The following is a 25,851-nucleotide window of genomic DNA, read 5'->3' on the forward strand; positions in this document are numbered from 1 at the left end:
TACCAGACGCATTAGCACCTAACGCAGGTGTGAAAGTAGCCTAACCCAGTACCTGTCCTCGATGCAGAAGTTAACAGAAAAAAACAAACAAACAGGAGAGAGAGAGAACTTCCGTACAATAGCAAAATGAACACGAAGAAGAACTGAACCTATGGAAAGGGAGTCTGGGGAGAGTGGATTCCATATAGGACCAGGGTCCCTTCTTGAGGTGAAACTCACCAATCAGACCACCACAGAAGGGAGTGCTGCAGATAGCGCCTCCGACTGGGGCTCCATAGGATCGCTCAGCATAGTGCTTGCAGATAATCTTCTGGATGACTATTCAGATTGAAGGAAAAAAAGGAAAATGTTACGGGGAGACCAGAGAAGAAATTCAGGAGAGAATAGCCATAACTGTGGCAAAACACCTAGAGGGGCAAATATGGCTGGAGTCTGCTGAAAAAAATAAAAAAGCACCCAGCAGACATACACATTAAAGATAGACTGACACATAGTGCCTGAAAAAGAGGGCTATATACGTACTAGTGGAAGATGGCCAAGTGAGTCCTGCCAGGTAACTGCGCTAAGCTCAAGTGTAAGGAAGAATGATGGCCTGAATAGTGACTAGATGTCTGGAAGACTCATACCTGACAAGCCTTTGTTGCTAGCACTGTGCTCCAAAAGCCTGGACCTGGACTTTGCAAGATATTCTGGGTTAAAAACTCTGTCAAATCCAGGACCCAGTTACAGAATACCCCAGGGGTAGCGCCATCCTGGTTTGGGTACACTGAGCTCTTGGGTAAGTCTCATCATATCAGGTCCTTTGGTATTTTAGTTTCCAGGGCAGTTTTTACACTTGTGTCCCTGGTTTGTGGGCAGACATTGCCTGATATTGTGATTCCTTAGTACTGTTGTGACTATTTTGTAGGTTCCAGTTTTTTTGGTTTGTAGGTTCCAGTTTTTTATGTGCATATTGATGTAACATATGAGACTTACCCTTATTTAATATACTATTGAATATATGTTTGACAACAAGCCTTTACATTATAATATTAATATGTAGCCTGTGTCTCACTAGGATGGTGTTTTTCTCTGCTACCTTCTTTTTAAATCGACAACGTCTTTTATATATGTTTAAATAGATGGATTGGCTCACTCTATCAATCACAACGCGAGGGTGCTCCCCCAAAAAAAGATATCCCCAATCTTTCAGAATAATTAGATACAAATAAAAATGACGTGAGGGGCACACCTGCACCTAGAAATCACATGGAAGGCCAGCCAAAACGTATGTGTAACAATAATTTTATTAACACACACTATATGTACAGAATGTATATAAATATAAAATGAGGATCCTCAACTTTCACATAAATCAATACGTAAATATAAAAATTAAAAATTAAAATATCTGTGCAACAATTTAAAATTGACTAAATGGTGCAGACTTGTTATATTTCGAATGCACAAAGATGGAGGCGCACTGACTCTATTTAAAGTTCTGACTATGGTCAGTGGTAGTATCCAATCCTGATTGAAAATGTTTTCACAGCTTATATGGCTTGCTTTGCTGAAAAACCGCTCTATGTAGCTGGTATATAGTCTAATAATGCCGCACCTGTGTGGCCGGTAAAGGTGTTTGTATGAACAGTCTTTATAGTGAGGTTTTTTCACAGCCCATATCTCTGAAACTGCTGTTAAACCGTACTTAATGTACCCACATTACTCACTGTTCTGATGTGGTACAATACCCGATCCTCCGTGTTTAGCGTAGCGTCCCACGTGTTACAGCATCGGTGGTCTGGGTTCCGGTCTGTTCTTTTTAACTGACAAGCGGATTGTTGGGACAGGGTAAGCAGTGATTGAGACGCCGGGGTCAAACGTATTTGGGACCCGATGTAGATTTCGGCGTTGTTTAGTGTCTTTGGTTCAAGGCACTTTGCCACTTCACCGCTTGTGTTCCTTTCTGTCCAATGTGTGGATAAGCGCTTCCGGAAGTTCTGTAGTGGTGCGCAGGTAAATCCGCTGCGGCTTTTTTCCTTTTTAGTTGAGACTTGCTACCAGACGCGTTTCGGAGTTGGCAGTGACTCCTTCCCCACTGAGGAAGGAGTCACTGCCAACTCCGAAACGCGTCTGGTAGCAAGTCTCAACTAAAAAGGAAAAAAGCCGCAGCGGATTTACCTGCGCACCACTACAGAACTTCCGGAAGCGCTTATCCACACATTGGACAGAAAGGAACACAAGCGGTGAAGTGGCAAAGTGCCTTGAACCAAAGACACTAAACAACGCCGAAATCTACATCGGGTCCCAAATACGTTTGACCCTGGCGTCTCAATCACTGCTTACCCTGTCCCAACAATCCGCTTGTCAGTTAAAAAGAACAGACCGGAACCCAGACCACCGATGCTGTAACACGTGGGACGCTACGCTAAACACGGAGGATCGGGTATTGTACCACATCAGAACAGTGAGTAATGTGGGTACATTAAGTACGGTTTAACAGCAGTTTCAGAGATATGGGCTGTGAAAAAACCTCACTATAAAGACTGTTCATACAAACACCTTTACCGGCCACACAGGTGCGGCATTATTAGACTATATACCAGCTACATAGAGCGGTTTTTCAGCAAAGCAAGCCATATAAGCTGTGAAAACATTTTCAATCAGGATTGGATACTACCACTGACCATAGTCAGAACTTTAAATAGAGTCAGTGCGCCTCCATCTTTGTGCATTCGAAATATAACAAGTCTGCACCATTTAGTCAATTTTAAATTGTTGCACAGATATTTTAATTTTTAATTTTTATATTTACGTATTGATTTATGTGAAAGTTGAGGATCCTCATTTTATATTTATATACATTCTGTACATATAGTGTGTGTTAATAAAATTATTGTTACACATACGTTTTGGCTGGCCTTCCATGTGATTTCTAGGTGCAGGTGTGCCCCTCACGTCATTTTTATTTGTGTCTTTTATATATGTATTTTTGTGACTTAAATTAAATATTTTTGTACTGGTACTTTGTGAGCTCTAACTTTTGTAGGTTTTGTGTTTTGGTTTAGGAGCTGGTACTCTTACTTTCTTATAGTTGGCCCCCTTACTTTTGCCGCAATATGCATTGTAGGTACTAAATTTTGTCTTGGCATGTGGGCCACTTTTGGTATTGCCTTTGTATTTATTCGCATAAAAGGTTAGTATATAAAATGAGAATGCTCGGACTGGGAGAAAATGTATGTATGTGGGTAAGTAACTGGCTCGGTAATAGAAAACTGAGTGGTACACACTCAGATTGGGTCACTGTCACTAGTGGAGTACCTCAAGGGTCAGTACTGGGCCCTATCCTCTTCAATATATTTATTAATGATCTTGTAGAAGACTTGCACAGTAAAATATAAATTTTTGCAGATGACACTAAACTGTGTAAAGTAATTGACACGGAAGAGGTCAGTATACTACTACAGATGGATCTAAATAGATTGGAGGCTTGGGCAGATAAGTGGCAGATGAGGTTTAACACTGACTAATGTAAGGTTATGCACATGGGAAGGAATATTGCAAGTCACCCGTACATACTAAATGGTAAAACTAAGCTGTAAAAAGCAAACTAAGCTGTAAAAAGCAGTGTCAGGCACCTGCTGCCAAGGCCATTAAGATAATGGGTTGTATCAAAAGGGACATAGATGCCCGTAATGAGAACATAGTCCTACCACTTTACAAATCACTGGTTAGACCACACATGGAGTACTGTGTACAGTTCTGGGCTCCTGTGAACAAGGCAGACATAGCAGAGCTGGAGAGGGTTCAGAGGAGGGCAACTAAAGTAATAACTGGAATGAGGGAACTACAGTACCCTGAAGGATTATCAAAATTAGGGTTATTCACTTTAGAAAAAAACTCTACCTCACAGGGGTTCTTTTGCCTTCCTCTGGATCAACTTGCAGAATAACAGGCCGAATGGACAAATGTCTTTTTTCAGCCTTATATACTATCTTACTATGATCTAGAAGATAACTTTCAGCCAGATAGCTAGGGGAATACTTAGCTTTCCATAGTTTTCTGTCCCCTCACATCTCCAGCCAAGTCACCTTCTTTGGTATGCTGCGGGAAGCTACATCGTAAAAGGGGGGACTTGAGGACTTCACATGAGGTGACCTGACAGCTGGCATGTAACAGTGGCTCTACCGTCTGTCCTTGCCTTTCAGAGGCAGGGAACAAGCAGCAGGCTTGGTGACCTGCTGTTATCCCTCCTCATGTGTGGTTGTGACTACCTGTAAGCCCAATAAAATTCCCAAAAAGGAAAAAGCTATTAATTAAACAATCTAATTTAAGTATGAAGCAAATTATTTCTTTCTTATGTCACAGACGGATTCAGCAGCTATGGGTTATTCAGCTGTGAGGTTTTCCCTATTGAAGTTTAACTGTCATTTTAGGTATTTTTTCAGAATAAGCCGTTCGGTGTATACATAAGGAATACCACTGTTTCTGGCCATTATTGTTTCTGGCAATTTTTTCAGTTTATTTCCCTGTGTAGTCTATGTGTAAGTCTCATTTTTTTTGAGCTAGTGGGTGGGGACTAGTTGGTTTCAAGTCTTACCTGACACAGAATATGGAGAAATAGGAAAATCATCTCCACAACTCTCTGTAGCACAACCTCAGAAGCAGCAGTAATGGAGGACATTATACCGTAGAACTCAGTAGTTTTGATGTGACTCAAGCAGTTAAATAAGACAGTAAATCCCTTACAAACAAGCTGCAGTTACCCTGCCTCTATGCAGCAGCCCCTCCCTTCTCCTCTTCCCCCTCCCCTCTTCACAGACTTCTGTGTAATTTGATCCTTCAGTGAGTAGGCAGCCAGTGTTGACTGAAGATGTATGTGCAGCTGTAAATTGAGAGCAGGGTAGGAGGCTGATATTAAGAGATATCAGCACCCCCGACAGTCAGTTGTTTGAAGAGGCGGCGCTGCTTCCTCTTCATTGCATTGCACATCATCTTCCTTGTGATGACGCAGTGTAATTATAAGTAACCACTTCATTCATTCATATACAGCACCGCCAAGACCATGGCCAATGCAATGAAGAGGAAGTAGCGCTCGCATGGAGCGGGTGCTAATTACCGATGTAACATGGTTAGCACTCCTTTTTTCTGAGATTTCTAAGTTTGGTTATCTAATCTAAGAAAACACCTTCAATTGCTTTTTAATGGCTTTTGTCTCAAGATAATGAAATGAGTTAAGAAATTTGAGTTAACAGCGGGAGTGCTAACCATGGTGCATATGTTGATCCCCACAAATCAGATATTGATGACCTATCCTAAGGGTAAGTCATCAGTATAAACTGCCTGCACAACCCCTTTAAACCCCTAAAAACCCAGCACACTTTACTAAAACACCTTCATGTTGGATATCCCTTAAATATTTCAAACGTTTCTGTGTAAAGGAGATAAATTGTCTCCTGTATACTAATCTTGACAGTGTAATGTGATCTTCATTAGACCAATGTTGCTCTGGTGGCACCTCTCCTGCGACTGGAGAACAATCATTGCCATGTGGAAGAGAGTGAACATGTGCTGAAAAAGGCACACAAATACAGTGAACTCATCATCCTCTATGAGAAGAAAGGCCTTCACGAAAAAGGTAATGTGGCGAATAACATTTGTTGCACTAAACAGTCGTTTGATAACATATAGTCAGTTATGGTGACATAGTGCCTAGCACTGGCCAAGGATCTGTGTGAATGAATACATTCTCAATAGCTTCTATTAAATATACAAAATACACCAAATCTATTAAAGCAGTAATGTAATTGTGATTATTGTCCCACGTGTTCTGATGATCTTTTTTGCAGCTCTTATGGTCCTGGTTGACCAGTCGAAAAAAGCCAATTCGCCATTGAAAGGTCATGAAAGAACCGTACAGTACTTACAAAGATTAGGTGAGTTCTAAAGCATTTGCTTCTTGTATAGTATTTCCCCTGCCATACTGAGGTAATATGTTAATTGGGTACAATGCCTATTTATTGTTAACAGTGATTTTAAGAACTTTAATCCCTTAAGACAAAATTACATACGTCATTTTCAAGTGGGGAATGTATGAAGCAGGCTCACGAATTGAGCCTGCTCTATACATGGTGGTTTCCAGCTGTTGGTTTCCAGCTGTGTAATATAGAGGAAGCCATGCCGCAGTGACCATGATCAGAAAAAAACTGTGATCCTGGTCATTTAACTACTCAAATGCCACACTCAATGACTAGAGCATCTTGGTGGTTAGACAGAGGGAGGATGCTCCGTTTGTCCTCCAATTGGAGCCCACTTGACAAAATAGCATGGTTCTGATCGGTTGTTATGGCAGCCTATAAACTTCAGTAATATAATATAGCACTCTGTGGTATAAGTAATCATAGGATCACATGTTCAAGTCCCCAAAGGTGACTACAAATTTAAGTAAGACAAAACCGTAAATATTAAAAACTAAAATTGACTCCTAATTTTACATCTAAAAATAAACATAAACAAAATACATAGTTGATATGTCTGCATCTGAAAATGTCCGAACTATTAAAATCGAAATATATTTATCCTGCACAGAAATGTGTGATCCACCCCTTAAAAAAATTAAGAGACCAAAAAGTCATGTATACCCCATAATGGTACCAATAAAAACTACAGCTTGCCCCACAAAAATAAAGCTAGCACACAGCTTTGCAAACAAAAATTAAAATAGAATATGGCGATGCAAAGCAATTTTTTTTTTAAATTAGTAATACATAATAAAAACTTTGGTATCGCTGTAATTGTACTGAATGATCATCATGATATTTTTAGCAAACAGTGAACACCTTAAGGGTACTTTCACACTTGCATTAAACTTTTCCGGTATTGAGTTCCGTCCTAGGGTCTCAATACCGGAAAAAAAACTGATAGGTTTTATCCTAATGCATTCTGAATGGAGAGCAATCCATTCAGTATGCATCAGGATGTCTTCCGTTCAGTCACTGTACGGTTTTTGGATGGATAAATCCAAAATTCCAGAACACTTGCCGGAATGCCGGATTCGGCATTATTTTCCATTGAAATGCATTAATGCTGGATCCGGCTCCAAGTGCATTGCAATGCATTTGTGAGACCGATCCACATCAGGATCCGTCTACAAATGGTATCCGTTTGCTTACAGATTGCCGGATCCAACAACGCAAGTGTGAAAGTACCCTTAAAAAGAAAAATCCAAAACTATGGTTAAACTGTCTTTCTTTTGTTTCACCCCACAAAGATTTTTAATCCTATTTTTCTATTCTAAATGTGGCAAATTAAATGGCACCAGTAAAAAAAATACAACTTAAAAAAATAAGCCGTTATAAGAATATGTAAACAGAAAAAAATTGGAAGAGAAAAAACAAAACCGCACAAACAAAACTTTTTCCTTTCCGGACCTCAGGTGTATATGTACATTATGTACATTGTATTAAATCATTGCAGTCTATGGGAGAACTTAAGAAGGAGGACTTTAAAAAAAATAAAAAAAAATTTTACAACATATTTAATAAATATAAAAATTAAAGTCACCCCCTTCCCCTATATTATAAATAAACAATAAAAAAATTATAAGCATCACTATGCATATATTAAAATAAAAGCATATATATATCCCATATGGTGAATGTCAGAATATAAAGACAAATCTTTTCTTGGGATTGTTTTTGTTGAATAAAAAGTGAAGATCAAAAAATTATTCACACTACAAATTGGTATAATAAAAAACTAAAGAATGACCTCACACAGCTCTGTAGATATAAATATAAAAAAGTTAAAGGAGTCCGAATGTGGCAATGAAAGGAAAAAAAATCATTTTACTCTTTTTTATTATTTTTTCCTGTTAACCGCTTCCGAACATCTGCCATACTATGTTAGGTCTTTAAAGATGGTGCCTGCTCCGGAGTGGAGCAAGTGCCATAGCTACCAGATGCCTACTGTTTCACACAGCAGACACCCAGAGCTAATTTCCGATCGCTGCACCATGGCATCAGAAAAGGCTGAAAACCCAGAAGCACGCGCTTCCTGTACAGGAACACCTTCCCCTAGCTGAGGTCAGGGAAGACGTTTCATTTAAGTAATAAATCAGAGAGCCTGTAATAGGCTTCTAGGCTTTTTACTGGCATGTTCCTATTCAGGCCTGCAGGTGGAAGCACTGTATTGGAATATACTGATCTTTGTATACTGTAATAGATACAATTCCATTACTTTATACAAATTTCAATCTAATGATTGTATGTTGGGGTCCACTTGAGGGCTTGGAAAAAAAAAAAAAAGATAAAAATAAAAAAAGTTATGGGGCCAGAATATATAGATGAAAAGAAAAAAATACATTTTTCTAAAGTTTTTCTTTGTTTTCAATATTAAAATACAAGAGAAACTATACAAATGTGTAATCGAAGAGCACAAATCAGTTTTACCACATAGTAAACACTGTAAAAACAAAACCCATAAAACTGTGGTCGAATCGCATTTTGTTTTTCCAATTCAGCCAAATTTGGAATTTTTTTGCAGCTTCCCTCTACATCCTATGCAATATTAAATGGCTTATCCGTAATGCCCCGTTGCCAGCAATGCATTGCAGTCACATGACATTTTCTGCTGTGTTGGTTCCCTATTCTGTGTGCTGTCCGCATCCGTATGTTCGTTCTGCGGTCCTGCAAAAAAGATAGAAAATGTCCTATTCTTGTCAATTTTCCAGACAAGAATTAATTCAATGGGGCCCGTGAAAAGTCACGAGACACAGACAGATTGCATCCTTATTTTGTGGATCTGTAATTTGAGGATCATAAAATGGATACGGTCATGTGAATAGCCTCTTCGGGCTGTTTTTTTCCAGCAGGCTTAGATCTGGGATATTCAAGCTGGGAGGAGAAGGAAGGGCAGAGATCTGATGTTACTGACACTCCCTGTGAAACTTTCGTCGAGATGTAAACACAGATTGCGGGTCGCGTTACGCTAGAAGAGTTGAAATACACTCAGAATTTCTTTATCAGTCTTATCAGAAAATTGCCTTTAACCCCGTGACACATTATCACATACTTGTACGTAATAATGTGTGGGAGGATGTATGGAGCGGGCCTGCTCCATACGTGACAGGGACCGGCTATATCATACAGCTGGCACCCGCCCGCAGTTACGGGGAGTGCTGATTGCGGCACCTGTAAGTGAAGGCAGAGGGATGCAGCTCCCTCTGCCTTCCGATCAGAGCCACTGCAGTGAAATCATGGGGCTCCGATCGGTTGCCATGATAGCCTGGACATGGCTGAAGTGATCCAAGCCTGTCATGGCAATCTCCATTCTGAGCTATGCACGAGGCACAGCTCAGAATGGAGAGTGTAAAAATCATATTCACCCTAATAGATCTCTATTAGGGTGAGTAGGAGAGGGGATCAAAAGATCCCATATACTAGCACCCTAGTTAAAATTAAAAAAAAATAACAAAAAACCAATATATTAAGTTTAAATCACCCCCTTTACCAATTTTACATATAAAAATATATAAACAGTAGAAAAATTACAACTGACATATTAGGTATCGCTGCGTCCAGAAATGTCTGTTTTTGCATATGTCTCACAAAAAAAGCCCACATTTTTATAAATCAAAGAATACTTAATAAAACACATGCTAAAGTTTTGACAGATAATGTTATGTATTTAATGAAATGTGTCCAACACCAGCTAGTTGTCTGTGGGGGGGATGCTTCCGAGATTGGGATCCCATGCTCAGGCGTGCCAGAGTAAATGTTAACAGTGCTCTGTGTCCAGCACCAGGCACCCATCCCTGCTGCTTCCGATGGACCAGAAATGTGACGTATTGTTCATATGCATGTCACGACTGGTGGCCAATTAGAATCCTCAGTGGTGACCTGTGCAACTCAGGGTTCATATGACGTCCTTTTGAACATGAGTTTGCTGTCTCGGAAAACCCCTTTAAGTCATAGAAACAGCTAAATGCTTCCAAAAAATGGAGATAATTATTACAATAAATGAAATGGTTTACAGACCTATACAAAATGTGCAGTGTTTTTCCATGAATAAAATGCTGACCTTATCAATTCAACAGGAGCAGAAAAAATGTCTTTGATCTTTGAGTATTGCGTATGGGTCCTGAGAGATTATCCTGAAGATGGATTAAAGGTAATGAATTATCATTTATAAAAAATAAGTAAAAAAAAGTGCAAATATAAAAAATATATATCTATTTTTGATTATTGCATGAAAGTTACTGCGCATGCATTCACACTAGATATGGACTGTTTTGTCTCGCCCTGGTGCTGCTGTTGTGGTGAAGTCAACCAGCACCATTAGAATGACTAACAATGACAAAGTACCTTAACTGTGCACATGCTACTTGCACAGTTAAGTGTGTTTCAAGATATATTGGTTACTAAGCTCTAATTTTCCAATAATCTAATACTATATTTAGGCTCCTTCCAGACGAGCGAGTTCCACAGTCCCGACTCGCAGTGCGAGTATGCATCAGCTCCCGTCCTGGCCTCCCAGCACTGACGGGTCATGGCTATTTTAGAGATAATACAACCGGATCAATTCATAACGGATACAGCCGGTTGTATTATCCTAACGGAAGCGTTTTTGATGATCCATGCCGTACAGTATTCATCAAAAACGCAGATGTGGAAGTAGCCTAAACTGTACCAAAATAAATTTTCCTGGGATATACCACAGTGTCCCCCCAAAATAATTATCACACAGTCATAAGTAGGAAAGAGGACCTGCAGGTCAATACTGCAGGTCAAGTATGGGTTAGCAAAATTCAATGAATAAGTCAAATGATAAGATATACCTCCCCAGTGTGTCAGCAATGTCCCAAAGAACATACTATTCCCCTCTATTGTAGTGATCAATAGGTAGAAAAAGTAACACACGCAATATTCTATCATAACAGTCCAGCACAAACTCAAGTATGATACTGCTGTAAGCTTAAATCAGTGTGGATAACCAATACGCCCCTGACCCTAAACAAAGCCTACCCACGCTTGGACATGTTGGGGGATTTGGGAGGCCAACCCGCCTCGAGGCGCATTTCATTTGGATAAGTTTAGTCAAGAAGCTTATCCAAGAATCCACAGAGAAGAAGCATTATGAAAAAATCTGTGTCAACCTGGCTTCCTGAGCTGCCCTCAAACACAGGAATCTGAGGCTGATAATCATGAGGGAGGGATCCATATGGTTTCACCTTAGGGCACTGCCTTCTTGAGTGTCCCTCTTCACTGGATAAGGAGGAAGAGGAATGTGAGATCCACAGCAGATCCACTTTAGATTCAGTGACTGTTTACCACTGTACCGTACATATATGGTGCTTTGCGGGAACACGTATCATGCAGCAACATATACAGTTGTGTTCAAAATAATAGCAGTCAGACATCACTAACCTGATCAATCACAGTTTTTGGTAGAAATGATATTTCTATATGGCAAATAATTTTATAGAAGGTGTAGTAGAGTAATAGAAATCCAACAGTAATGACAGGCCTGTCATTACTGTTGGATTTCTATTACTCTACTGATTCTCTGTAATTGAATCACTAATTGAAAGGGGCATGTTAAAAATAATAGCAGTGTGGAGTACAATTAGTGAAGTCATTCTTCCTTTGAAAAACAGGTGGCAATTATTGCCCTTATTGAAGGAAGGAAGCAAATGCTGTACATTCTGGTTACAGTGCATTTCTCTCAGAAATTCTAAGGAAAATGGGACGTTCCAGACATTGTTGAGAAGAACAGCGTACCTTGATTAAAAAGTTGATTGGCGGGTGGAAAACATATAAAGAAGTGCAGAAAATAATAGGCTGCTCAGCTAAAATGATCGCAAATGCTTTAAAATGGCAACCAAAACCCGAAAGACATGGAAGAAAGCGAAAAACTACCATTCGAATGGATAGAAGAATAGCCAAAATGGCAAGGACTTAGCCAACAATCAGCTCCAGGAAGATCAAAGAGGGTCTAAAGTTACCTGCGAGTACTGTTACAATTAAAAGACACCTATGTGAAGCCAAGCTATCTGCAAGAAGCCCCCGCAAAGTCCCACTGTTGAAAAAGACATGTGCTGAAGAGGTTACAATTTGCCAAAGAGCACAGAGAAATGGCGCAACATTTTGTGGCCTGATGAAAGTAAGATTGTTGTTTTTTGGGTCTAGTGACTGGAGACAGTTTGTTAGATGAGCCCCAAACCAGGGGCGTTGCTAGGGTCTCAAAAGATCCGGGGCACAAGCCCCAATAAATATGTCCCCCCCCCCCCCCGCACTATGCTGTGCTTGCTATACAGCGGCACTTACCTGTCACATCCAGGGCCTCCAGGGGACGTCTCCTCTCTGTCATCATCTTCTCCATTCGGTCCGGACACTTCTCTCAGCCGCCTCGTCTCTGCAGAGTGTGACACACAGACATCTTAGCTTCCTCACATTCTATCATTATCCCCCAACTGGAGTCCCCACAGTGTTATCCTGCTGCTTGCTATGCCAAAACCTCACCCCCCCCATACCCCTAAATACTATCCTAAAGAAACATTACTGGCCCCTCTAGTAATTGTACTCCTCATAGTCCCACCAATAGTAATTCCCTTCTAGAATGCCCTTATTAGTAACACTGCCCCAACCGTGATAATGCTCCTCAACAATGCCCTCCCATATTAATAATACCCTCACAGAGTCCCTAGTAGAAATAAGGCCCCCTATTGTTCCCCCAGTGGTGATAAAGCTCCCTACAGACCCCTCTAGTAATAAGACCCCCATAGTGCGCTTAGTAGAAATAAGGCGGATCTATAAGACCCTCCTATAGAGCCCCCAGTAGTAATAAGACCGCCTATAATGTCCCCTGGATTTGCAGTGCCCCCTGCAGTTATAATCCTCTCTCCACCATACAGTCCCATGTAAATAACATCACCTCCTCCCCAGCCGCCTCCAACGCAAGATCCCATGTAAACATCATCTCCTAAGGCTACTTTCACACTTGCGTTCGTGCGGATCTGTCATGTACTTGTTCAGGACGGATCCACACAGATAATACAAACAAATGTATCCGTTCAGGACCAATTCGTTTGTATTAGATTATAATTTCTAAGTCCCAATACGGATCCGTCCTGACTTACATTAAAAGTCAATGGGGGACGGATCCGTTTACAATTGCACCATTTTGTGTCAATGCAAAGGGATCCGTCCCTATTGACTTACATTGTTAGGCTACTTTCACACTAGCGTTCGGGTGTCCGCTTGTGAGCTCCGTTTGAAGGCTCTCACAAGAGGCCCCAAACGGATCCGTACTGCCCTAATGCATTCTGAGTGGACGCGGATCCGCTCAGAATGCATCAGTCTGGCAGCGTTCAGCCTCCGCTCAGCAAGGGAACACCTGAACGCTGCTTTCAGCGTTCGGGTGTCCGCCTGGCCGTGCGGAGGCAAACGGATCCGTCCAGACTTACAATGTAAGTCAATGGGGACGGATCCGTTTGAATATGACACAATATGGCTCAATCTTCAAACAGATCCGTCCCCCATTGACTTTCAATGTAAAAGTCTGGACGGATCCGTCTGAGGCTACTTTCACACTTAGAATTTTTTTACAATATAATGCAGACGGATCCGTTCTGAACGGATCCACCGTCTGCATTATATGAGCAGATTCGTCTCAGACGGATCCGCTCTGAACGCTAGTGTGAAAGTAGCCTAAGTCAGGACGGATGCGTTTGGCTCCGCAAGGCCATGCGGACACAAAAAACGCTGCTTGCAGCATTTTGGGGTCCGCCTCCAAAATGGAACGGGGGACCGCACGGAGCCGAACGAATGCATTCTGAATGGATCCGCATCCATTCAGAATGCATTGGGGTTAAACTGATGCATTTGGGGCTGCTTGTGAGAGACCTGAAACGGATCTCACAAGCGGATCACCAAACGCAAGTGTGAACGTAGCCTAAACCAGTGTTTCCCAACCAGTGTGCCTCCAGCTGTTGCAAAACTACAACTCCCAGCATGCCCGCACAGCCAAAGGCTGTCCAGGCATGCTGGGAGTTGTAGTTTTGCAACAGCTGGAGGCACATTGGTTAGGAAACACTGGCCTAAACAATAAGTCCCATGTACATAAACATCATTCCCCCCCACCATCCACTTTCAACATACAGTCCCATGTAAATAACATCACTCCCTCCCCCAGCCACCTCAAGCACACAGTTCCATGTCAATAACATCCCTCCCTTCAGCCCTAAAATACATCCCAGTTAAATAACTACCATTCCCAGCATTGCTCTGCCTCTCCCTTCACTTACCTATCCTGTACAGACATCACCATTAGGCTCCTTCTCCTCTTCACTCCGTCCAATCCTGCACTGGTCACATGATGGTGGCATCATCCAGGTCATCCTATCACAGCCTGTTTTGCTGATCACATGACCTGTGATGTCACCAAAGGTCCTTCACCTCTTCCCAGTGTAAGATTCAATTGTATTTGCCGTTCTGTGTACGGCAATACAGTTGTATCTAGCAGGCAGGCAGGACATTCGGGGCATGGGACAAAACATCCGGGGCCCAGGCCCCGAATGTTTTAACCTAGCTACGCCCCTGCCCCGAATGTTTTAACCTAGCTACGCCCCTGCCCCAAACACTGAATTCAAGCCACAGTACACTGTGAAGACAGTGAAGAATGGTGGCGCAAGCATCATGATGTGGGGATGTTTCTCATACTAAGGTGTTGGGCCTATTTATCGCATAACAGGGATCATGGATCAGTTTGAATACATCAGAATACTTGATGAGATCATGCTGCCTTATGCTGAAGAGGAAATGCCCTTGAAATGGGTGTTCCAACAAGACAACGACCCCAAACAAACCAGTAAACGTGCAACATCTTGGTTCCAGACCAAAAGATTGACATTATGGAGTGTTCAGCCCAATCCCCGGATCTTAATTTAATAGAAAACTTGTGGGGTGACATCAAAAATGCAGTCTCTGAGGCAAAACCAAGAAATGGCGAAGAACTGCGGAATGTAGTCCAATCATCCTGGGCTGGAATACCTGTTCACAGGTGCCAGAAGTTGGTTGACTCCATGCAACACTGCTATTTTTTATTTATTTTTTTTAACAGTCTAATATTCACTTTTCTTCAATTTCTTTTAGAGGAACAACACACATTCGATATATTTTTCTTCATGTTTTGATTTGGAATAGAATGTGTAGTGTTTCCAATGCATTTGTGTGTTTTGAAATAAAAGCTTTTAGAAGGATTTAACACATTGCTATTATTTAGAACACAGCTGTATGTATGGTGGATGTCAGGAACAGGTTAGAGATAAATCATTGTTTTATATTGATATCTGGTGCAAAACATATACAGTCAAGAAGTATAATCTGTATTCAATGGCATACAGAATTTGTACATATAGTACAGTAGAAAAAAATAAAACCAATTATAGTAAACCACTGAAATTCTCTAAAATGTCATTATTATTTGGATGAATAGACCTACAATATTGACATCTATAACAGGATCTTCAATAAAAGAGGCATGCTTTATTAGACAAAATCACCTCTAAGGAACCTTCTGTGGTTTATTGTGGTCATTATATACAAGGTTTTCATGTGGGAATAATATAATTGACTAAGCAGATCCAAGTAGTAAGTCATTTATTCATCCAATGAATTGTTATACATTTCCATGCTATGAATGGAGAAAATGTTTGTATGTGGAACACTGTGGCTTAGTAATTTAATTGTTGTCTTGCAGCGCTGATAGGTTAATTTGGAATTTACAGTAGATTGTAAGCCCCAGTGGGGACAGATGCTATATACAGTCGTGGCCAAAAGTTTTGAGAATTACATAAATATTGGAAATTGGAAAAATTGCTGCTTAAGTTTTTATAATAGCAATTTGCATATACTCCAGAATGTTATGAAGAGTGATCAGATAAATTGCATAGTCCTTTTTTGCCATGAAAATTAACTTAATCCCCCAAAAAATGTTCCACTGCATTTCATTGCTGTCATTAAAGGACCTGCTGAGATAATTTCAGTAATCGTCTTGTTAACTCAGGTGAGAATGTTGATGAGCACAAGGCTGTAGATCATTATGTCAGGCTGATTGGGTTAAAATGGCAGACTTGACCTGTTAAAAGGAGGGTGATGCTTGAAATCATTGTTCTTCCATTGTTAACCATGGTGACCTGCAAAGAAACGCGTGCAGCCATCATTGCGTTGCATGAAAATGGCTTCACAGGCAAGGATATTGTGGCTACTAAGATTGCACCTCAATCAACAATTTTTAGGATCATCAAGAACTTCAAGGAAAGAGGTTCAATTCTTGTTAAGAAGGCTTCAGGGCGTCAAAGAAAGTACAGCAAGCGCCAGGATCGTCTCCTAAAGAGGATTCAGCTGCGGTATCGGAGTGCCACCAGTGCAGAGCTTGCTTGGAATGGCAGCAAGCAGATGTGAGAGCATCTGCACGCACAGTGAGGCGAAGACTTTTGGAAGATGGCCTGGTGTCAAGAAGGGCAGCAAAGAAGCTGCAGAAAATATGCTGAATGGACTGCTGAGGACTGGGGCAAAATCATATTCTCCGATGAAGCCTCTTTCCGATTGTTTGGGGCATCAGGAAAAAGGCTTGTCCGGAGAAGAAAATGTGAGCGCTACAATCAGTCCTCTGTCATGCCAACAGTAAAGCATCCTGAGACCATTCATGTGTGGGGTTGCTTCTCATCCAAGGGAGTGGGCTCACTCACAATTTTGCCCAAAAACACAGCCATGAATAAAGAATGGTACCAAAACACCCTCCAACAGCAACTTCTTCCAACAATCCAACAACAGTTTGGTGAAGAACAATGCATTTTCCAGCACGATGGAGCACCGTGCCATAAGACTAAAGTGATAACTAAGTGGCTCGGGGACCAAAACGTTGACATTTTGGGTCCATGGCCTGGAAACTCCCCAGATCTTAATCCTATTGAGAACTTGTGGTCAATCCTCAAGAGGCAGGTGGACAAACAAAAACATTTGACATTTTGGGTCCATGGCCTGGAAACTCCCCAGATCTTAATCCTATTGAGAACTTGTGGTCAATCCTCAAGAGGCAGGTGGACAAACAAAAGCAAACTTTGTGAAAACTAATATTTGTGTCATTCTCAAAACTTTTGGCCACGACTGTACATGAATAAAGTAATAATATTGTGTTGCCATAATTCTTTGTCTTATATACCAAATAGACACAGCTTGGGAACTTGAGGAAATTAGTATGCTTAAAATAGTAAATATAAGGAACTAGACCTGAGACCAAAAGGATTGTATAGGAACATAGAACCAGATGAATGGCTCATGCAGAGGACCGTAGTCTGTTTTGCAGTCCGCAAAACACGGATGACAGCTGCATGCATACTGCATTTTGCAGAACGGAACACCTGGCCCACAATAGAACAGTCCTATCTTTGTCTGTAATGCGGACAAGAATTGGACATGTTCTATATTTTTGCGTATGCCACTGAGCAGTCTACCCATATGATACTGTAACAATGGTAGTGGTATGCAAGACTGCAGAACTGGAGTTCACATATTGCAGTCACTTTCTAACGGTAAGGCCCCTTTTACACGAGCGAGTTTTCCGCGCATAGCACCCGCACTGAATCCTGACCCATTCATTTTAATGGATCTGTGTACATGAGTGTACATTTTTTTCATGCATCAGTTCTATATTTTGCGTTTTTCACGCATCCCTGGCCCCATAAAAGTGAATGGGGCTTTGGTGAAAAACGCATTGCATCTGTAAGCAAGTGCGGATGCAGTGCGTTTTCACTGATGGTTGCTAGGAGATGTTGTTTGTAAACCTTCACTTTTTTATCATGTGCGTGAAAAACGCATTGCACTCGCTCGGAAAAAACTGAATGCAATTGCAGACAAAACTGACTGAACTTGCTTGCAAAATGGTGCGAGTTTCACTGCACCCTGAACACATCCGGACTTTATGCTCGTGTGAAAAAGGCCTAACTTTGGTTACTACGATACATCGAGGGCAAATAGTAGAGTTAAATTGCACAACAATTGAACAGTCACAAAAACATTTACAAAGCATGTATCAACACTGGTAGATAAAAAGACACTAGAACTCACCTGTGGATGAAAAAGGCTTGATGCTGAGGGTCACAAAAGGAGGAGATGATCCAGCAGTGGAGTGGATGGCAAGCATTTGTCATAGATCTAGGGTCAGTTCTACTCGATCCCCCATTATCTATACAAATCAGTAAATTAGTCTGGACAATAGCAGAGCAACCAAAAAAAGACCATGACTGATGCCAGAAGACACAGAAAGCACACTAGGCTAGTACAAGATCCTATCATTCAATTACAGATCCCAGAATACAGAACAAGGTACAATGTTTCTGGAAGGGAATACATCTAGCCAAAGCTATACCAGACAACCCGAATGGATTTATATCTGGATATATAGAGCAACTTTACCACAATCAACCAGGCAAATGTAGGTGATGACCAAACCCAGATTCAGATACAAGGCAGTTGCATAGCAGCTGCCTGAATAAAATTAGTAATTAGGTGAACATGTGGCAGTGGAGAGACCCCTCTTGCTTGTAACAGGTACCAACAAGAAGTGGTCAAATTAGATTGATGTTTCATACATCATCTTGTTTTTAATCTAAGGGGGATAATTGCAAACGTGATTCCTAGTTGACAGTAATTGAAAGGACATGAGTTTATAGTCGGGTTAGCTCGAAGAGGACCTTTCACAGGTCCTGACATTACAATATATGTACCTGGCACTGTAGGGCATTTTTAGCAGATGGCTGTTATTTTTCTTTTTTCAGATCGGCTGCTCTGTTGTTCCGCTGTACCCCCCATTCTGCTGTCTTGCCCTGTATGCTTATAGATAGCATTGGTACAAGGAGGAGGAGATGCCAGGTTTTCTCAGGGGGCACCTCCTTCTCTTTGGCTGTGAGCTGTCCAGTCGCAGCTGAGTGCGTCACAGCCAGGGAGAAGGTGAGCTTTTTTCTCTCTGGCTGTGTAACATGCTCCGCTGTGATAGTCATACACTAAATGTATTGAATAGCCGTGTTTTAAAACATTATTGTCATCATACCTTACTTGTGTCTCTGTTAATGTGATTCGGGCTCTGTTTACATTCTTTGAGGTTTTATTGGAGGTATACAGCAACATACGCCTGTTAAATGGCACACCATGGATAGTTTGGTATGTTTAGGGCTCTTTCACATCTGCGTTCTTTTCTTCCGGCATAGAGTTCCGTCGTCGGGGCTCTATGCCAGAAGAATACTGATCAGTTTTATCCTAATGCATTCTGAATGGAGTGAAATCCGTTCAGGATGCATCAGGATGTCTTCAGTTCCGGAACGGAACGTTTTTTGGCCGGAGAAAATACCGCAGCATGCTGCGCTTTTTGCTCCGGCCAAAAATCCTAAAGACTTGCCGCAAGGCCAGATCCGGAATTAATGCCCATTGAAAGGCATTGATCCGGATCCGGCCTTAAGCTAAACTTCGTTTCGGCGCATTGCCGGATCCGACGTTTAGCTTTTTCTCAATGGTTACCATGGCTGCCGGGACGCTAAAGTCCTGGCAGCCATGGTAAAGTGTAGTGGGGAGCTGGGAGCAGCATACTTACCGTCCGTGTGGCTCCCGGGGCGCTCCAGAGTGACGTCAGGGCGCCCCAAGCGCATGCATCACGTGATCGCATGGCACGTCATCCATGCGCATGTGGCGCTCTGACGTCACTCTGGAGCGCCCCGGGAGCCGCACGGCCTGTAAGTATACCGCTCCCCGCTCCTACTATGGCAACCAGGACTTTAATAGCGTCCTGGGTGCCATAGTAACACTGAAAGCATTTTGAAGATGTATCCGTCTTCAAATGCTTTCAGTACACTTGCGTTTTTCCGGATCCGGCGTGTAATTCCGGCAAGTGGAGTACACGCCGGATCCGGAGAACGCAAGTGTGAAAGAGGCCTTAGTACATATAGTGCATTCGGAGAGTCTTATCAATTTCACAATTAGTTATGTTGTGGCTTTGTGCTAAATTCTTTTAAAAAAATATCTATTTTTTCCCATCAATCTGCACTCAGTAACCCATATTGAGAAAGTGAGAACAAAATTTTAGACATGTTCGCAAATTTATTAAAAACTAAAAACATAAATTTTGCATGGACATATGTTATGGTGCATTACACTCTGCCTGTGTTGCCGTGTAGGCTGGCTGCACGTTCCTGTGCGTACTGGCTGCAGGTCGCCACCTGTGGGGAGGCTGGTTGCTCGGGGGGCTGTGTGCTGTCTGCGGTTCTGTGGTGTTCGCACTCAATGTACGTCTTCTCTCCTCTTTTTCGCTTCTGTTGGCTCGGATAGGTTCTGCTTTCACGTACTGGCTGCGGTATTTACTGTGTATGCCAGTTGCCAGGGGCAACGTCCGGTGCTTCTGTCCTGTATCTTGGTGTTTCTGTTTATTGGCTGGGTGTTTCCTATCAGGTGCGCTCGTTAGGCAGCTACTTCTGCCCATGAGTGGTATGCCTTGGGGTCAGTTCTGTTTTAGTTTGTCTGAACTTCAGTTCTCTGTTCAGTCCGTCAGTTCTGGTTTGTCTGAAGTTCAGGTCTCTGGTGTGCCTGTGAGTATGTCTGACCTGGTCCTGCTTGCTGGATGTAGCCCCTTGCCTCTGACCCAAGGGGCTTTCTGGCTACACTTCGGTGTGGTATCGCCTGGTTCTGCATTGATGTTTCTGATGATGTTTCTGTCTGGTTATGCCTAGTCTGATTGGTACCTGCTCTGATGTCTGTTCTGTACCTCTCCTGTGTCTGATAGCTTAGGAGAGCTTATCTGCTTCTGATGCATTTGCCTGTTATTGTCTGTCTGGCAGTCCTAACTGCTTCTGTTGTTCTGTTCATGTCTGTCCGGCAGTGCCTCACTGCTCCTGCCTTCGTGAGAGGGTCCCTGGCTTCCCCAGAGGGGGAATTACGAATCTATGTCTGTGTGCAGCTCTGCCTGGGGTCGCCTAGCTTCTATTGTGCTTGGGGTGCAGGCATCTGCTTCCGTCTCTGTTCTGTTCTAGGTTCCAGCGTCTGTTGATCCTGTTATATCCTTGTATCCCTCATCTGTATTTGGTGCCTGGATTCTGTTTGTCTGCTCAATCTACTGTTGGTACCTTGTCTGGTATCTCCATGCCCGCCTGTTCCAGCTGTCACTGACTTGGTTTGCGCTCTGGAGTAGCCCCTGGCAACTACCCTAACGGCTCAAGCCTATCCTCACCACTTGAGGCTCTAGTGAAGATCAGGTAGCTGCTTAGTTACGCCCCTCCAGAGTATTGCTAGTCAATGGCACAGTGGGTTCACTCCCGCTGATGCGTTGCAGTACATTGAAGTTCCCTGGTTCAGTTATGTGCTCTGATTACCTTGTAATAAAGTTCTGGTTTACCTTGGTCTGTTTCACCTGTTAACCTGTTTCCCTGAGGTCCTGGAGGCTTGCCCAGGGTCTCCGGCACGTGACAACATAATTCTAATATCCCTACAGTGAAACATGTTAGATGCAACATCATGCTGTGGCTGTCTTTGTCAGTGACTAGGAGAGAGAAACTGGTCAGGGTTGAGGGAAAGCAGAATGAAGAAACGTAGAGATATTCTTGCTGAAAACCTGATCCAGGCTTCTCTGGACCTCAGACTAGGCTGAATGTTCACCTTCCAACAAGACAATGACCCTAAGCACACAACCTAGACAACACAGGGGTGGCTTAGGGACACTTTGTGATGTGCTAATGTCAGCTGAACATAACTATATTAGCGCCATCTCACTGCCTAAAGCCTTTGAGAAAAACAAACTTTTATAATATGCTAATTAGCCTCTAGGAGCGTTGCACCTGCTCCTAGAGGCTCAGTTTTCCCACCTCTTTTCACGCCCTTCTTCTCTTAATTGACAGGACCAGGCAGCGCTGCTCTCCTCCCGCCGGCCATGTCTGCAGTGTAAATCTCACTTCCTCACTGCGCCCCCCCCCCCCCTGCTCCTAGAGGCTAATTAGCATATTACAAAAGTTAGTTTTTCTCAATAAAGGCTTTAGACCAGGGGTGCACAACCTGCGGCCCCCAGAGCCATGATCCTGCGATCAGCTGTGTTTTTGCCCGGAGCGCCTCACAGCGGATGGATCACAGGTTTTGCTCCTGCACTGTAGCAGGAGCCGAAAGGGTCCCCGGCTAGTAGTGAGAGCGGGGAAGCCGAGGAGAAGACAGAAGCGCTTTATCAGAGCTTCTGCCTTCACCCCTATGAGAGCTCTGCAGTGTGGACCCGGCGATCACGTGATCGCTGGGTGTCTTGGGGGCAGAGGAGAGCAGAGCTGCAGGGTCAGTAGACCCTGACCCTGATCAGCTCTGCCCTGGTACAAAGCCCCCCTCCAGCAGGCTAGTTTCCCTGTAACTAGGGCTCCTTTGGATGCTCCAGTTACAGAGAAAATAGTACAAAAAAAGTCACTTATTGTCTCCCAAAGGTCTTTCAGTGACCTCTTGGGGACAAATTATGTGGTAATAATATGTAAAAAAATAAATAAATAATTGTAAAATAATTATTTAAAAGAATTTGAAAACTGAAAAAAAAATACAATAAAATATAAATAAAAGAAAAGAGAAATTAAATATGTGGCACAAAAAAAAATGAAAATTATTAAAAAATGAAAGAACAAAATACAATAAAATGGAAAAAGTGCTAAAGTTCACTGTCCTGCAACAGTCTTTTTAGGACCCCTTGGGGGATAAATTATGTGGCAAAAATATATTTAGAAGAAAAATAATAATAAAATAAAAATAAAAAGGAATTTAAGAAAAAAATAATAAAATACAAATAAAAGAAAGAAGGAAAAGTGTTCATTGTCCTCCAACAGTTTTTTTATGACGTCTTGTGTCCCTTGTATTTTTTTTTTCTTTTTTTTCTTTCTTTTTATTTGTATTTTATTATTATTATTATTATTATTATTATTATGTGGCAAAAATATACTTAAAAAAATAAGTAATAAACCATTTAGAAAAAAATAATACAATAAAATACAAATAAAAGTAAAAACTAAAAAGGAAAAAGTGCAAAATTTTAAAAAGTGACGGTGTCCCCAAGGTCTTTTTATGACCTCTTGGGGGACATATTATGTAGCAGAAATATATAAAAAATTAAGTTAAAAAAAAATAATGCAAAAATTTAAGACAAATGAAAAAACACCTACACCAGCCAAAACCGTCACCGTTACCGCCCTATTCACATGAAACTATATATATTATATAACAAAACGGCCTACACAAAATATGGAACTAATTATAATCATTTATTTTGGTATCAGTTTGCATATTTTAAAAATAAGGAGCTATAGTTTGAAAAAAAAAATATACTTTTTAAAAACTATTTGCCCCCAAATAAAAAATGCTTAAAAAATTTTTTGGGTAGTCCAACAAATAATAGATAATACATAGTTACAACCGTTTGAACCACCATGAGCACTAAATCACAATAAAGTGTCTGGTTTATAAGGTCTTTTCAGGCCTGGTCATTAAAGTGTTTAACAATAGGCGCCTTCCCAACTAGCAATGTAAAGTGCTTACTGGTTACTGCAGAGCGCCTATAACTGGATTGGCAGGAGAGGGTAATAACCAGTGAGCTCAGTCCTCGGCAGTGAAGTAATGCACTGATTTATGAATAGGAGGCAGGATGGAAGGAAATGTTGCCACTTTTCTGGTAAAAATGTTTTTTTTTTTTTAAGTTCCTGCAGCATGGCCTCTGAAATAAAAGATTCATAATTACCTGCTCCAGCTGCTCCGGTCCTCTGCACTGCCCCCGCTGCCTCCATCTTCCGGTCCCTGTGCTGTTTACACCTGGCAGTGCATGGCGATGGTCACTTGCACGGCTCTAGTCAATAACTGGCTTCAGAAGTGACATGCTGCTTGTGGCCACATCACCGCTACTTTCACACTAGCGTTTTTACTGGATCCGGCAGGGTTCAGCAAAAACGCTTCCGTTACTGATAATACAACCATCTGCTTCCGTTATGAATGGATCCGGTTGTATTATCTGTAACATAGTCAAGACGGATTCATCATGAACTCCATTGAAAGTCAATTGAGGATACGTTTTTTATTGTGGCAGATTGTGGCAGAGAAAACTGATCCATCCTCTTTGACTTGCATTGGGGTCATGCTGGATCCGTCTTGCTCCGCATCCCAGGACGGAAAGCAAACTACAACATGTTGCGGTTTGCTCTCCGGTATGGGAATGCAACTAAACGGAACGGGATGAATTTTGGAGCATTCCGTTCAGTTCAGTTTTGTCCCCATTGACAATGAATGGGGACAAAACTGAAACGTTTTTTTCTGGTATTGAGCCCCTATGATGGATCTCAATACCGGAAAACTAAAATGCTAGTGTGAAAGTAGCCTAAGCCAGCTATTTGCTTAAGTGGTGTATGACCATGTCAATGCACTGCCAGGTGTAAACGGCGGGGGCAGTGCGAAGGACCGGAGCGGTGAGGAACAGGTAAGTATAATTCTTCGGTTTCAGGGGCTATGCTGCAGCACGATATTTGAGACAATTACTGGGAAAAAATGTTCATAGGAGCACTCATATCTTATATCTGGCCGCCATAATAGTGCAGCTAATCAGTCGATAAACAAGGAATTGCTTATTTGTCGGCTGATTTGCATATTTTATCAGGATGAAAGATGTACGATTATCTGCAGCACAACTTACCATGTAATCTAAATAAAGGTGCAATGACTGTGGCAGTGATCATTCCTCCCCAGTCACTTTGCACTGGCTTGTGTAATAAGCAGATGAGCGCCGATCAACATTTTGTTTTATTTGTGGCCCCTTGAAATAGAGCGATGTGACAATGCGGCCCCCAGGCCAAAAAAGGTTGTGCACCCCTGCTTTAGACAGTGAGATGGCGCTAATATAGTTATGTTTAGCTGACATTAGCACATCGATAATGTCAGCCAGCTTAATACCCATTTTTCAGGTAACAGAAACCCTTTAAACTAATTACTAAGAAGGGTGGATTTGATTTAAATCAAAATTATTTAAATTACTATTTAAATCAGTAGTCAGTAAGGCTTGATTTAAATCATAGTTTTCTACATAAAGACTAATTCTTGCTGGTATAACTTATAATATGCAAGTAGATGAAGATTTTTAGAATAACAACTTTTCATATTAGTTTGATTAGGTTGATTCTGCATTCATAGGTTTGTAGAAGTTAGGATTAAGGTATTTTTCTCAACTCTGTTCATGTTATAACATTTTTGCTGTGAAGAAGAGGCATGTGATCTCTGCTGAGTCAAATTCAGTTTTGAGAACTGCAAAAGTAAACTAAGCATCTGTGATAATATCTTGTAGGCAAAGAAACTGCCCAATAATCTTACAAAAACCTCTGGAATAGCATGACATTGTGAATGGATTAATGGAATTTATTTACCAAAATAATTACACATATAGAAACATAGAATGTGTCGGCAGATATTATCTTATATGAAGGATGGCCTTATGCCTATCCCATGCATGCTCAAACTCCTTCACTGTATTTGCAGCTACCACTTCTGCAGGAAGGCTATTCCATGCATCCACTACTCTCTCAGTAAAGTAATACTTCCTGATATTACTTTTAAACCTTTGCCCCTGTAATTTAAAACTATGTCCTCTTGTAGCAGTTTTTCTTCTTTTAAATATTCTCTCCTCTTTACCTTGTTGATTCCCTTTATGTATTTAAAAATGTCTATCATATCCATGTACTAGTTTAGTAGCTCTTCTCCGAAGATATGAGATATGGTCTCCAGTACTGAGCACAATACTGCAAATGAGGTCTTACTAGTGCTCTGTAGAGCGGCATGA

The 25,851-nt window shown here is 41.6% G+C and overlaps 1 protein-coding gene across 2 annotated transcripts in view; it reads left to right on the top strand.

The window, feature by feature from the left end:
* The window catches only part of VPS39 (VPS39 subunit of HOPS complex), a 251,793-nt gene that overhangs the window by 154,130 nt on the left and 71,812 nt on the right, over positions 1-25,851 (top strand). For both annotated transcript variants that reach the window (XM_044271213.1, XM_044271214.1), the window contains exons 14-16: positions 5,476-5,617; positions 5,829-5,915; positions 10,076-10,149. In XM_044271213.1, coding sequence (XP_044127148.1) covers positions 5,476-5,617; positions 5,829-5,915; positions 10,076-10,149 — 303 coding nt within the window. The remainder of the gene's footprint in view (positions 1-5,475; positions 5,618-5,828; positions 5,916-10,075; positions 10,150-25,851) is intronic.

The sequence above is a fragment of the Bufo gargarizans genome, chromosome 11, assembly GCF_014858855.1.
Source record: "Bufo gargarizans isolate SCDJY-AF-19 chromosome 11, ASM1485885v1, whole genome shotgun sequence".
NCBI lineage: Eukaryota > Metazoa > Chordata > Amphibia > Anura > Bufonidae > Bufo > Bufo gargarizans.